Raw genomic sequence first — 14,806 nt, forward strand, 5'->3', positions numbered from 1 at the left:
TAAAATTTAAAATGTGTTCAGTATTCTTCTGCTTCCTATAAAGATAAAATGTATTTTTCCTAAAAGCCTTATATAAACAGCCTGTCTTTTAAGCCTAGTTTGTTTAAGCCAAACAGAAATGTGAACCTTTAGGTGTTCCAAGTATAGGCCTGTGCCTTTCTAGATGTGCCCTGTGCCCATTCCCCATGTCCCTATCTATGTTCCCCATATTCAGGCCTTGTATGCCTTTCACTTGAGGCTACCTTCTTAGTGCAGCCTTCAGAAATCTGAACCTTGTCTTTGTCTTTTATTGTGATAATCGTGCCTGGTCCTTATAAGTCAGAGGTATCAGAGGCACTGATTGAAGTATGCTACTAGGCACAACATGTGGTTTTTCTTTTTGCCTTTATCTTTATGCTTCACAGAAGCCCTCATGGTACATTGTACCCTTTGCTTCTTTATGTCTCCCATAACACATGATGTTGTTGGGTCTGCTTCTTATGTTTTTTAACTTTTATTCTTCTCTCATACTGTACATCCTGACTACAGTTTACCTCCCTCCACTCCTCTAAGGTCCTCCTTTCTCCCCCAGATCAAGTCCTCCTGTTTACCTAAAAAAAGGCAGGCCTCTCAGCGATATCCACTGAACATGGCCTAACCAGATACAATAAGTCTGGGCACAGACCCTCATATCACAACTGAACATGGTACCGTGAGAACACGGCCCACAGAATCAACTAAGCAGGTCTCATAGGGGCTCATAGAAACGGAAGTGACAAACACAGACCCTGTATGGGTCTGAACTAGGTCCTCTGTATATACCCTACGGTCATGTGCTTTGGTGTTCCTGTGGGACTCCCAGTAATGGGAATGGGGGGTGTCTCTGACTCTTGACTGCACTTGAGCCTGTTTCTTGGTCGACCATGGAAAACTCAAATTCTATGATCCCATTTCAGATTACTAAGTATAAGATGCTAGTGATCTCTAAGGCTGTCAGTGTTATCTTTGTTCATTTTAGTATATTTGAGAAATTAAAAAGAATGGAATTTGTAATTTTCAGTTTTGCTTATCTATAATTTTAAATATTTAATAATTAACATTTAAATACAAATAAGTTATAGTATAAGCATCAAGAATACTTGATATGACATTATTTTAGATAATCACATACATTAAATTTTTACTATTAACAGACTAAGAGGAAAACATCTGCTTTTTGTTTTCAGGTTGTTGAACTTAGTAGCTGTGAAGAAACTCAAGCATTAGCACTGCGGGTTATACTGTCTTTAATTAAGTACAGCCAACAGAGAACACAGGAACTGGAAAATTGTAATGGACTCTCTATGATTCACCAAGTGTTGGTCAAACAGAAATGCATTGTTGGCTTTCACATTTTGAAGGTATTACTTCACAAAATTTGTTCTTGTTGTTTCCATGCAGTGACATCTCTTATCAAAATGTTCCATAATCATTTTATGTTGCTAGTAAGTAAAGGAAACTTACTAATGTATATGTAGTCAAACCTTGATACTCTTGATTCTTTCCATAATAATTTTTTCTTCTTTCTAAGTATTTTAGAAAGGAAGAAAATAAACCATAAGAATTTCAGGTCTAAATAGACACAGATGTATTTTACAGCAAGCCCTTTGTTCTGTGGCTAATGGACTTGTTTATCTCACTCTCACACTTGTAGTTCCCCCTGGGATGTACTACTGCAGTCAACCCATGTTGCTACCGTTAGAATTTGTTCTTGTTGTTTGTCATGTTTGTATGTAGGGGGCCTTAGGATATGTATGCACTGGTGAGTGCACATACAGGTGTGTGTGTGTGTGTTCTCAGAGGACAGAGGTGGATGTCAGGTGCCTTCCTCTAGCTCTCCAACTTAATTTCTGAGACAGGGCTTTCATACTGAACCTGAAGTTCAGCTTGGCTAAGTGTTCTGGTCTCTGCCCTGCCTTAGTGCTGTTACAGGTGTGCATAGGCACAGCTAACTCATGAGAGGTTTTGGACTCAAGTACTCATTCTTGCGAGGAAGACGCTTTACCAACTGAGCCATTTCCCAGCTCTGAAATTTTGTTATATAATATTTTAGTTCTTATTGAGAATTTCATACATATACATAAAATACTTTGGTCAGGTCCACTTCCTACTTCTCCCTTCCAGCTCTCCTGGACCCTACCCCAACAAGACTGCCTCCCAACTTCATATCCTCTTGTTCTTTTTTCTTTTTTATATTTTCTTTTTTTTTCTCTAAACACTTATCAAATTTATTGTTTGTTGGCTTACCATGATATAAATACAAAATCATTGCTCCACATAGCCTCAGAGCAAGGAGAACGTTCAATTTGACATAGAAATTCTAACTGAGACTTAGACTTGATAAAAGAGAAGAAAACTGACTAGGGATATGAAGAAAAAAAATCTCTAAGAAAAATTCTATAACAAAATGGAAACAAAGGGATAATCATAGAGGGCTTACCAATATGAAATGTAAAAATCACTGAATATTCTAAGTCCACATCCTTCTCAAATGTATGTCACATAATATCCTGTATAGGATGGCTCTGTGATTGACATTTAATAGTAGTCCTCTTCCTGGTAAGTTATTAATACATATATACTATGTACCTTTCCAGATTATCAGAATGCTTCTCTATATATTTTGCTTTACATTTTCTTTACATGCTTCTTAGAAAGCCCTCAGCATTAATAAGAAGCAGCTATAATAGATCACCATGATGATCAACTAACGAAGAGAAAATATCTATATATTGGAGGTTTCAGTCAATGGTCAGCTGGGCATATTGCTTTGACCATATTCTGACCCCATAATTTATGGTGGCAAGAACACAGTCATTCACCTCATGGCTAAGATGTGAAGGAGAGAGAAAGTAGGGGGCTAGAGTCTCCCAGTGCCATTTAACGTGACTCCAATGACCTGACTGCTTCCCTTTGGCCTCTACTTCTTAAAAGTTGTACCCCTTCCCAAAACATCAAAACCTTTAAGTCCACAGAACTTTGAAGACATTCAGTATTGAAATTATACAACCCTCCTTGCCAGTGGAAAAGTTATGAATCTTATCTCATTTCACACATGAATAGATCTGAAGATGCCGAGAATGTTTAAATGATGGGCATCAGGCTAAAAGTTGGCTGTTGGCAATAACTTTACTGCTGACCCTTCCTGAGTATGCTGTGGGCCCTCTGACATGCACATTTTCTTTTTTCCAAGTCTCCTGATTTCTTCTCATCATCTTTGTAGCATGTTTTCCTCTCATGTTCCCCTTTCTGCCCATTTGACTCTTCAGCTTTGTGGTAGAACAGCCCAATCATACTAATAGCATGAAAGGTTAAGAACATCTTGCTGAAGCTGGATCCTGAAGGCTCCATGCCCATTATAGGCACAGAAAACACACATGTCCCAGCAAGTTACCATGACAGCCAAAGATTTTAGAAGGTCAGTTTAGTGGCAGGCATTAAGTTACATGTGGTGGTGGTGGTGGGGGGGGTGTTCCTTGCTGAGTCCTAACTCTTGGGTTTAAATGGAAGCTTTCTCTGAGAGAAATAACGCAACTTTTGTAGGTCAGTGGCTGGCACTTCCTTCTTTAAAAGCAATTGGGACATCAAGGGGAGACTGACAAGCACAGCCATATTTTTTCTGTTTCCTATTTCACTTAGTTGAATTTGTGAACTTCCTTAAATCTTCTTTCCCGAGACAGTTACAGAACTAAGATGTCAACATTGGTCTGAAGACTGATTCTTGGTAATTACTCCTCCAACAACCTTGGAGATGGCTTATGTTAAGAAACAGATGTCTTTATCACAATTGCTCTGTAGTAAAGCTTTAGGTCAGGCATGGTGATTCCACCTTTTTAATATTTTCTTATTAAAAATAAATTCTCTTCTCATACAGCATATCCCAATCATAGTTTTTCCTCCTTCTACTCTTCCCTGTTCCTCCTCATCCTCTCTCCAGATCCACTCCTTTCCTGTCTCTCCTAAGGGGTGGGGGAACAGGTTCCTAAGAGATAACAACCAAACATGACAAAGTAAAATATAAGATAAAGCAAAAAACTATCATTGAAGTTGCACATGGCAACACAAAAGGAGGACAATAGTCTCCGAAGCAAGCACAAGAGACAGAGACATACTCATTCTCCCAGTTAGGAGTCCCATAGAAGTACTAGAGTCATAGCTAGAATATGTACACAGAGGAAATGGTGCAGACCCAGGTAGGCCCTCTGATTGCTGCTTCAGTCTCTGTGAGCTTATATGCACTTTATTTGGCTGATTTAAAAGGCCTTATTCTCCTGGTATCCTCCATCCCCTCTGGCTCTTAACTCTTTCCACCTCTTCCTCAGGAGATTTCTGCATCCCCTCTGCTCCTGTCTCTTCCTCTTTACCTAGCATCTCTGAGTTTATGGGTTATAGTTTGGTTATCATTTACTTTATGACTAACATCCCCTTATAAATGAAAATATACCATATTTATCTTTCTTGGTCTGATTTACCTCACTCAGAATGATTTTTTTTTTCTAATTCTATTTGCCTGCAGATTTTAGGATATAATTTTTTTGACAACTGAATAATACTCCATTGTGTAAATTTCTTTATCCATTCTCCTCTTAAGAGCCATCTAGATTGTTTCCAGTTTTTTGCTATTGTGAATAAAGCCAAGGTGAACATAGTTGAGCAAGTGTGTTTGTGGTAGGATGAAGTATCCTTTGGGTATATGCCTAAGAGTGGTATAGTTGGGTCTTGAGGGAAATTGATTTACAACTGTCTAAGTAACTGCCATTTTGATTTCAATATTTTTTGCACTCCCACCAGTGATGGAGGAGTGTTTCTCTTGCTCCACATCCTCACCAGCATGAACTGTTGCTTGTGATATTCTGACAGGTATAAGATGGAATCTCAAAGTAATTTGGATTTACTTTTTATTGATGGCTAAGGATGGTGAACATTTCTTTAAGTGTATTTCAGCCATTTAAGATTCCTCTATTGAGAATTCTCTGTTTAGATCGTTTCCCCATTTTTAATTAAATTCTTTGTTATTTTGCTATCATGATTCTTATATATATTGGATATGGAGTTACTATAAAATCTTTTCCCAATCTATAGGCTGATGCTTTTTCCGAATGATGTGTCCTTTGCCATACAGAAGCTTTTCAGGTTCACATTGTCCCACTTTTTGTTGATCTTAGTGGCTGCACTATTGATGTTCTGCTCAGGAAGTAGTTCCCTGTTCTATTGTGTTGGAGGGTATTTCCCACTTTCACTTCCATCAGGTTTAGTGTATCTGGTTTTATGTTAAGGTCTTTGATCTACTTGGCCTTGAGTTTTGTGCAGGGTCATAAATATGGATCTATTTGTGTTTGTCTACATGCAGATATCTAGTTAGACCAGCATCATTTGTTGAAGATGCTTTTTCCTTGTGTGTATTTCTGAATTCTTTATCAGCAATCAGATGCCCTTACGTGTGTGGATTATGCCTGCATCTTCAGTTCAGTTCCGAAGACCAGCATGCCTATTTTTCTGCCAGTGCCATGTAGATTTTTTAAGACTATTGCTCTATAGTAGAACTTGAGATTGGGACTAGGACACCCAGTACTTCTTTTATTGCACAGGAGTGTTTTAGCTCTTCCTGGGCTTTTTGTTTTTCCATATGAAGTTGAGAATTGTCCTTTCAAGGTTTGTGAAAAACTGTATTGGAAATTTGATGGCAATTATATTGAATCTGAATTGCTTTTGGTAGGATGGCCCTTTTTACTTTGCCAATCCTACCAACCCATGAGCATGAGAGATCTTTTCATCTTCTGATATCTTCTTCAGTTTCTTTCTGCAGAGACTTGAAGATTTTATCATATAGATCTTTTATGATTGTTTACACTTGGTTACACTTACTCCAAGATATTTTATATTATTTGAGGATATTGTGAAAGGTGTTGACTTCTTTCTCAGTCCACTTGTTATTTGTATAGGAGGGCTGCTAATAAAAATTTTTTTCAGATTAATCTTGTATCCAGCCATTTTGCTGGAAGTGTTTACCAGCTGTAGGAGTTTCCTGGTAGAATTTTTGGGGTCACTTATATATATTATCATATCATCTGCAATTAATAGTACTTTAACTTTTTTCTTTCCAACTTGTATCCCCTGATCTCCTTCAGTTGTCTTACTGCTCTAGTTAAACTTTTAAGTACTGGACAGATATGGAGAAAGTGGACACCTTTATCTTACCACTGACTTCAGTGGAATTGCTTTGAGTTTCTTTCCATTTAATTTGATGTTGCTATCAGCTTCCTGTATATTGCCTTTATTATATTTTAGGTATGTCCCTTCTATCTCTGATCTCTCCAGGACTTTTATTATGAAAGATTAGGGAAGTGAGAGCGTTGATGTTGAGAGTTATCAATCACCAGTGATTGTTGATTTCTGTTATTTTGTTGTTGTTAGTGGTGGTGGTGGTGGTGGTGGTGGTGACAGTGGTAGAGAAGGTGGTGGTGATAGTGGTGGTGGTGGTGACAGTGGTGGAGAAGGTGGTGGTGGTGGTGGTGGTGATGACAGTGGTGGTGAAGGTGGTGGTGGTGGTGGTGGTGGTGGTGGTGATGACAGTGGTGAAGGAGGTGGTGGTGGTGACAGTGGTGAAGGAGGTGGTGGTGGTGACAGTGGTGAAGGAGGTGGTGGTGGTGACAGTGGTGACAGTGGTGGAGAAGGTGGTGGTGGTGGTGGTGGTTAGATGTAATTGTAGTAGGCCTTACATTCTTTCCTTCCCATCTTCTTTGAGCGACAAGAAGGATAAATCAATAGCTAGAAGGTTGCTTAGTATCCTTAACATGCATACCATAGGTTCCATCCCTAGCACTGCAAAAAAATAAAATCAAGATGAGTTGTAGGTATTTTATCCTGTGTTTGAAATAAAAAGTCATAAATGTTTGGAAATTTATGATTTGCAACTAAGTTGAATTGCTTTATAACACAGATATTTGGAGAAATGTTTAATTTTTCTAGTTTCTTTTTTTCAATTTGATGGTATGACTGCTGAGCTGAAAAGTTTGATAATTCTGGTAAACATATATTTAGTTAATCAGTCATTACTGAAATTTACACTAATGCTAATTTTCTGTAGACCCTTCTTGAAGGTTGCTGCGGTGAAGAAGTTATCCACGTCAGTGAGCATGGAGAGTTCAAGCTGGATGTTGAGTCTCATGCTATAATCCAAGATGTTAAGCTGCTGCAGGAACTGTTACTTGACTGGAAGATATGGAATAAGGCAGAGGTGTGTAATGCATACTTTTATTTCATCTGCATAGTGATGTACAGTACATGCAGCATTGGGTTTGCTTAACCTGATCATTTTAAGTACCTTATTTAGAAGCATTGCTTGCATTCCGATATTACATAGCCATCACCAACAACCACCTCCACAGTTTTCATATTATAAGGCAGAGCTCTGTACCCACCAGGCCTCTTTTCTTCTCCCCATCCTCACAACTGCCATGGTATTTTAGGGTCTGTGATTATATTAGTATAATGCCTCCTGGATTCATTCATGATGGTTTTTGCTCCTCTGAGGTTGAGGAATATTGTAGTGTGGGTGTATGCTGTGGTGTACTGGGCCTCTCGCCCTCCCCTCCCCAAAGGACATTTAAATATAATCATCTAAATAAGCATTTTTAAAGGACATGAGATAGGAAAGAGGTGAGGTACATCTAGAAGGAGTTAGCAGAGGAGTGTGAATATGATCAAAATACATTAGATGCATGCATGAAAGTATTAAATCATCAGTAAAAAATATTTCTAACAGTCGCTGATCATGCTGGAGGAAAGGATAATTTTGCTGCTTCAGTGTAATGCTAATGTTAAATGTAAATCCAGAAGTGTATGCTCTGTGTAAAGCTCTGAACTTCCTGAAGTAATGATGAGCTGAATGGAATAAATTTTAAGACTTACTTTCCCCTCCACACCAACAGACTCAAGCTTTGAAGTAGACCATGCACAGTGCGTTAAGTAGTTATGTTTCTAGGCTTCTAAGAGGCCCACAGTATGTTTCCATAACTGTGTGCTAATTGGTGCATGTTTATTTTCTCAGCAAGGTGTGTGGGAGACTCTGCTAGCAGCTTTGGAAGTCCTCATCCGGGTAGAGCACCACCAGCAGCAGTTTAATATTAAGCAGTTGCTGAACGCCCACGTGGTTCACCACTTCCTACTGACCTGTCAGGTTTTACAGGTACTTTTCCCGTAGCTTCTCTGCAGGGGCATCTTCTGCAGTAGCTTCTATTTAATAACCTACTGCTGTGCACATCAGAGTTTCACAGGTCAATGGGATTTTTTTCTGTCTTTTATCTTACTTACTCTGTAAGCATGTTTTCTTTCAGCTCTTGCCTCCTGATCTTTATTTACACTGTCATCTTCTCTGGCTCAAACTACAAAAGAACAGCTACTAAATTTCTGCATGTTTCTTTGTATTGGAATATAATAATTTTGTGGTTTCCTGAACATCAGCTGTTAGTGATCCTTAACTCACTCTATACTCTTTAAATAACAACTTACATATATGTATGCTTTTAATAAATAAAACTTAATCATAGTCTATTTTATATGTTAACTAGCAATATGGATATATACCTAAAATACTATATTAAAAAGTGACACTGACTCATGTACTATGTCTGTGCTGTGACCTGACTTTACAAATGCCCTTTCATCTGCCTGGTTGGTATATTGGACTATTTCCAAGGTTTTGTTTTTGTTTTTAGTGTTTGAAACATGTTGATCTTGTCAAGTGAGATAAGTCCAGACATACTGTGGGATCTTTACTATTTCGTGAGGCCAGTACTTTTGCTTCTATAGCCTGACACCTTTACTGTATTGGTGGGTTAAATTGTTGGGGCCTGCCAGCGGCTCACATGTCCGGGTTCGAGCCTGGAAGGCATCTTGGAATCTGGGAGAAAAGAGGGAGCCTAGGCGGGTTGAGAAATAATGGAACTGGTGATGATGTGCAGGATGGGGCATAGTCTCCTGAATAGCTCCGGGGCCTCTCAGCAGGTAGCAGTATCTTGAAGAGGAGCAGCAGCCAAGGCAGAACAATAGAGTGATCTAGGGAGGAAGGCTCCACCCTAGATAATTTCCTTAGTGGCAGCAAGGTCAAATTCTGGCTCAGCCTGCTTCAGGCTTCTGGGAAGCTACATTAAAATCTAAATACTATGACAATACCTCAAAGGGGTCTATGTGATCTGATGACTAAATTGTCTCAAAATTAACAGCTCCCCTTTATTATCCTCTGATTCAGCAGTACATAACAGTAAATGGAGTGGAGGGACAATTATGTGTCATATTTGGACATATGGAGACAGAAGACAAGGCAGTTTTATATTCTGTGCCCTTAATCAGGAGGTTAATTACTAGCCTCTGAGGAGATGGAGTTTAAGAACATAAACAAGTTATGACAGCCTCTATTTTTAGTAAGGCGTGACATCCTACTAAGTTCTATAATCCAAGCAGTTGAAAGCACAGCACAAAGAAACTGGGGGCCTGTGTTTGGTCATAGTTGTACAATTATTTGTTTCTTTGTGTGGTTCAAGCTAGTGAAATAACCATTTAAGCCTATATTCTGGAAGTGAAAGATAAGACCACTGTAATAACCACTGTGAGAAAGGACTTTGCAAGCTGGGCCACAGGATATTGCTGTAACTTGTGTGCTGCATTACAAGAGGTCCATGCAGATCTAGTAGCCATAGTGGATAATAGTACTAACAGTGATGCTAGTGTTAAAAGAACTAAGAGTTTTATGGCTTTATGCACTTTAAAAAATTTAGTTTCGAACATTCCTGATTTGGGGCTTTCATATCTATAAAGTCTGTACAAATATCCTCCAAATCCAAAAACCTGAAATCTAAAGCTCTTCTGGTCTACAGCGTTTTGAATTACAAGATGGCTTAGTGTCTGAGGTGCTGTTCTAAGAGTTTGTATCCTTGAAAAAAACTTTTTGTTGTTGTTTTACAAGATTGGGTTTCTCTGTGGTGTCATTGAATTTGTAAAATGAGCATACATACTAGTGTTAGCATATTCATATAGACAAAGAGACAGTATAGCAATGTTAATGTAAGTGTAGGGCCACATTGCACACTTGAATTCTGCAGTGTAACTTGGTTCAGTTAACTAAATTAAGAGGGCTAGAATTAAACTGCCATCACTTGTAATTAATTTATAATGGCAAAAATCACTGGGGTTGAAAAGTAGTACTTCAGATTAATGTTAAATATGGTTAGACTAGAGTAGTAAACCAACAATATTCTATCTTAAGAAGAATATCAGTGAGATGACTTGGCAGGTAGGGTGCTTGCCATATAGGCCTGATGACTCCGATCTCCAGAACTACATTAAAGCAGAAGAGAACCAACTCCACAAGGTGTCTTCTGACCTCTACATATGCACCTCCAACACTAATAATAGTGACTTTTAGAGGACTATCTTGTTTAAATAAAAAAAATATTAGCTGACAGTTCTTTAAATCTAAAGAGATTTTGGCTTTTATTTTTACAGGAACACAGAGAGGGGCAGCTTACATCTATGCCCCGAGAAGTTTGTAGATCATTTGTGAAAATCATTGCAGAAGTCCTTGGTTCTCCTCCAGACTTGGAATTATTGACAGTTATTTTCAATTTCCTGTTAGCTGTACACCCTCCTACTAATACTTATGTTTGTCACAATCCCACAAACTTCTACTTCTCTTTGCACATAGGTGAGTAAGATCATTGTTAGATTGTAGCCATTTCTACTCTAGTCTTTTTCCTGCCGATACATATTTGTTTTGATATTTACTGAATGGTCTCTCTGTGCTGGAAAAAGCCCTAATGTATGTTGGTGGATAAAAGGCAGTGAGTTACTAGATAGATCCAGAGAATAAACAGAAGGTGTGAATGAGAACAAAAAAGATAATGTAGTTGTATGTTGATGGTACATTTAAAAAGTCAAGATGGAAAATTTCAGTATGAACCTGAAAAGGATGATTAAACTGAAAGTATTACTTAGGATTCATATCATATACTGAAGAGAATTCATAAAAATATAAGACACAGATCGGAGAGATGGCTCAGTAGCTAAGAGCACTTGCTGCTCTTTCAGAGGGTCTAAGTTCAGACAGATTCCAGCACCTACCTACTACTGCCTATAACTCTAGCTCCAAGGGATCTGATACCTTCTTTTGACCTTTGCAGGTTCTAGGTATACATGTGAGAGCTAATATACATACGCATAAATTAAAATTTAAAAATTTAATATATAGGCATTCAAGGAATAAACAGGTAAAGAGTTTATTTTTGAGAGATCAGAATTACACAGTAAGGGGGAACTGTAAAATGTGAAACCACAGAAATAATTGTTAAGACAGTTGGAGTTCAAAGAATGTAGAAGTTAACAGTCACAAAATCCAAAGTGAGAAATTATAAAGGGAATACTTACATACTATATTTGATACTATGGAGCAGGCCTTATTTGTTTCTTTTTGAACATTTTTTTGTCAAAATTCATGTCTAATGATTTACTTTTAAAGGTTTTTGTTGTTGTTATTGTTTTACCCTAAAATTTTTGCTGTCTCAAAACCATTTTGAATTCCAGATGGCAAGATCTTTCAGGAGAAAGTGCAGTCACTCGCGTACCTGAGGCATTCTAGCAGCGGAGGGCAAGCCTTTCCCAGCCCTGGATTCCTGGTAATAAGCCCATCTGCCTTTACTGCAGCTCCTCCTGAAGGTAATCATAGCAAATATTAAACTTCCGCTCATATTATTTCAGTTATGAATATTCATGGATATTAGATTGTGCTTATTGTAGCAGTATAACATGACGGTATCTAGCCCAAAGTATGTTTAAAGAATCCAATTTTATCCGTCAAAACGAATTTGTGTATACACACACACACACACACACACACACACACACACACACACACACACACATTCAGTACATGAGAGTGAGAGGGGAATGTGGGAGAAGGGATTTTAGCCCTCCTTCTAGAAAGAAGATCCACTTGGAAGTTCTGGTAGCTAGAAGAGGAGGCAGTCATCCCTTTGGACCACTCTAAGAACCTCCTGTCTGTGGCTTCTCTGACACTGCCCCAGTTCCCTGGGCTGCTATGGTATTAGCCAGAAATGCAGCAGTTTCTTTGATGCTGTCTTCAGTATCTGAGCCTGTGGCTGTTGACTTGAAAAGCCTAACTGTGGTTCCCAGCCAGCCAGCTTCACTGCTTTAAATGCTTTTAATTGCTGTGTGAACAGAGATAATTCTCTTTTCTTTCTCCATAGAATGAGTATTTAAGTCTTTAAACTCATAGTAATTTCCTATTTTCTTAGTTATTCTTAATAGAGTACATAGTGTGTGTAGATTTCCTGGACATGAACTGGCCGGCCCTACGTGTTTCTCATACCAGCAGCTGTCCTCTTTATCGTCAGGACAGCCTTATCTTCTACTCTACTGTAAACATCTATTAAGTCTTGGAGGCAAAGTAGATCTACAGGAAATCGGGATAAGATGTATGGGTGTTAATCTCCAATTGTGTTTCTTTTCTTTTTTTTTAAAAAAAAGATTTTATTTATTCTTATATGTAAGTACACTGTAGCTGTCTTCAGACAGACCAGAAGAGGGCGTCAGATCTCACTATGGATGGTTGTGAGCCACCATGTGGTTGCTGAGATTTGAACTCAGTACCTTCAGAAGAACAGTCAGTGCTCTTACCTGCTGAGCCATCTCTCCAGACCCCCAGTTGTGTTTATTTTCTAAAGCATTTCAGTTATTCTGTCTGAATCTAATAGAAGAGAAAGTGGGAAAGAACCTGGAACACATTGGCACAGGGGAAATTTCCTGAACAGAACACCAATGGCTCAGGCTCTAAGATCAAGAATTGATACATGGGAGCTCATGAAGCTGAAAAGCTTCTGTAAGGCAAAGGACACTGCCATAGGACAAAACAGCAACCTACAGACTCAGCAAAACGTTACCAACACTACATCCAGTGGAGTTTGTTTTAATAGTCATTTATTATAATATTTAAGGCTATGTTTTAGTTAGTTCCATCTAGTATTTTATAGGAAATGTCTTTAAAAATTGTATCATTCTGAATTATTTTCAAATATAGTCATGCCCCATTTTTCTGGATTATTTGAACAATCTTTTAGTAACTTTAGCCTGCCAGCCCAAATCAAGAAATTACTAGGAAAGAGTTCCAAGCTGTGTATCTGTTTTATCGGCACAAAGCTTTACCTCTAAAATAGTCCTTTCAGAAGCTATTTACACTACATAGTTATAAAACGTGAACATGCACACAAGAACCTGAGAATCTCATTCAAACACTGGTTGCTGTGTACCTCTTTATTCCATCTTGTATTCTTGAAGAGCAGGTTTAGGCCAGAGCCTGAGAATATAAATTCTTAGCTATTGGCCCGGTGCTGCTGCTCCATTGCTGCTGGTTCACAGCCACATTTCGGGTAATTTGTCCTATGCTCATAAGGGATTTTTCTGGTCTCCTTAGCATAGTGTTGTCACCATTACATTGGAGAGCTATGAAGACGGGGGCTGATTATTTCTCCTTAGTAAGTAACTGCAGAAATAGAGGAGAAAGAACAGAAATAGTCTGAGGGCCGATTGTCGAATAATGTCAAGTGCCACCTTTTATTAAGCACCTGTTAGAGTCCAGGCACAATGTCACTTGTATCACACACGAGTTCTCTTCATCCTTAAAAACTCTCTGCAGAGTTGACATTTTTGAACTCTTATTGTACATTTTCAGAAACTACCACTTATATAGTAATTCAATGATTTACCTGTGACCTCTGAACTAGCAGAACCTTTATTTGAATTAGTCATGTCTTCTTGCAAAGCCTGAGCTCTTTTCACTTTGTCTTGTTTGTACCCTGTTTCTGGCTTAAGGAAATTAAATTGCACTCTAATTTACCTAATTTCTGAACCATTAATCCTAATGACTTCAAGCTGTACCATCAATACTTTATTAATGAAACAGGAAATGACATGTCTTTGAAAGCTTAATAAAATGTAGTTAAAAGAAAAATATTTTGGGCACATACCAATTTTAAGCATTTTTTGGCTAGGAAAATTATCATTTATAATTCTTGAGTAGTGCAAGGCAAGGTGGGCTGTGGCATGGTTGTGACTTTAGAAGAGAAGTGGTGCTGTTTAGTAGATTTTTTCTTAGTTTTTTATTATTTAAATGCATTTTATACATCAGACATATTAATAATATTGAGTATTTTGAGAATAATACATAAAAAATTTGTTCAGCTCTTATATTCATATCCTTTCGTACCCTAAAAATATCATTAATGAATATTTAACACTATCCATAACTGAGGATCCTATATCTAATGTTGAATACTAAATTGTTTCAAAACATACAAAATATTCTTTGGGAGTTAAGCATAGTAAAAGGGCATAAAATATTAAAAATGAATCATTATTTAGAAGCCCTTATATGACCCTTATATACCACCTGACATAACGAGAGAGTATTTAAAATGCATTACATATCTGTGTACGTTGTATAACAGTTTACTTAAAAAAGGTTATCAGTGTTTCTAGAAGAGAAATTATTTTATCAGTAACTATATTTAAATTTTTTCAAAATAGCAAAAACTCTTTGAAGTTAAACATTAAGAAAATGCTAATTTTAAGCACAGTGAGAAAAATGATCAATAATATTTCCATGATGTTTGTAGAACATGATTTTAATACTTTCAACTGTTGATATTCAACAAACAGAATAGTTATTTTAAGATATACTTCATTGTTATGTCTCCCTTTTCATTTCTGATTTTATTAA

The 14,806-nt window shown here is 37.7% G+C and overlaps 1 protein-coding gene across 4 annotated transcripts in view; it reads left to right on the forward strand.

Moving 5' to 3' along the window:
• Lyst (lysosomal trafficking regulator) overlaps positions 1–14,806 on the forward strand; it is a 188,493-nt gene that overhangs the window by 72,424 nt on the left and 101,263 nt on the right. For all 4 annotated transcript variants that reach the window (XM_006516561.2, XM_006516562.2, XM_006516563.4 and 1 more), the window contains exons 18-22: positions 1,206–1,379; positions 7,106–7,255; positions 8,069–8,206; positions 10,522–10,720; positions 11,596–11,727. In XM_006516561.2, coding sequence (XP_006516624.1) covers positions 1,206–1,379; positions 7,106–7,255; positions 8,069–8,206; positions 10,522–10,720; positions 11,596–11,727 — 793 coding nt within the window. The remainder of the gene's footprint in view (positions 1–1,205; positions 1,380–7,105; positions 7,256–8,068; positions 8,207–10,521; positions 10,721–11,595; positions 11,728–14,806) is intronic.

This window comes from Mus musculus, chromosome 13, assembly GCF_000001635.26.
Source record: "Mus musculus strain C57BL/6J chromosome 13, GRCm38.p6 C57BL/6J".
Lineage (NCBI taxonomy): Eukaryota > Metazoa > Chordata > Mammalia > Rodentia > Muridae > Mus > Mus musculus.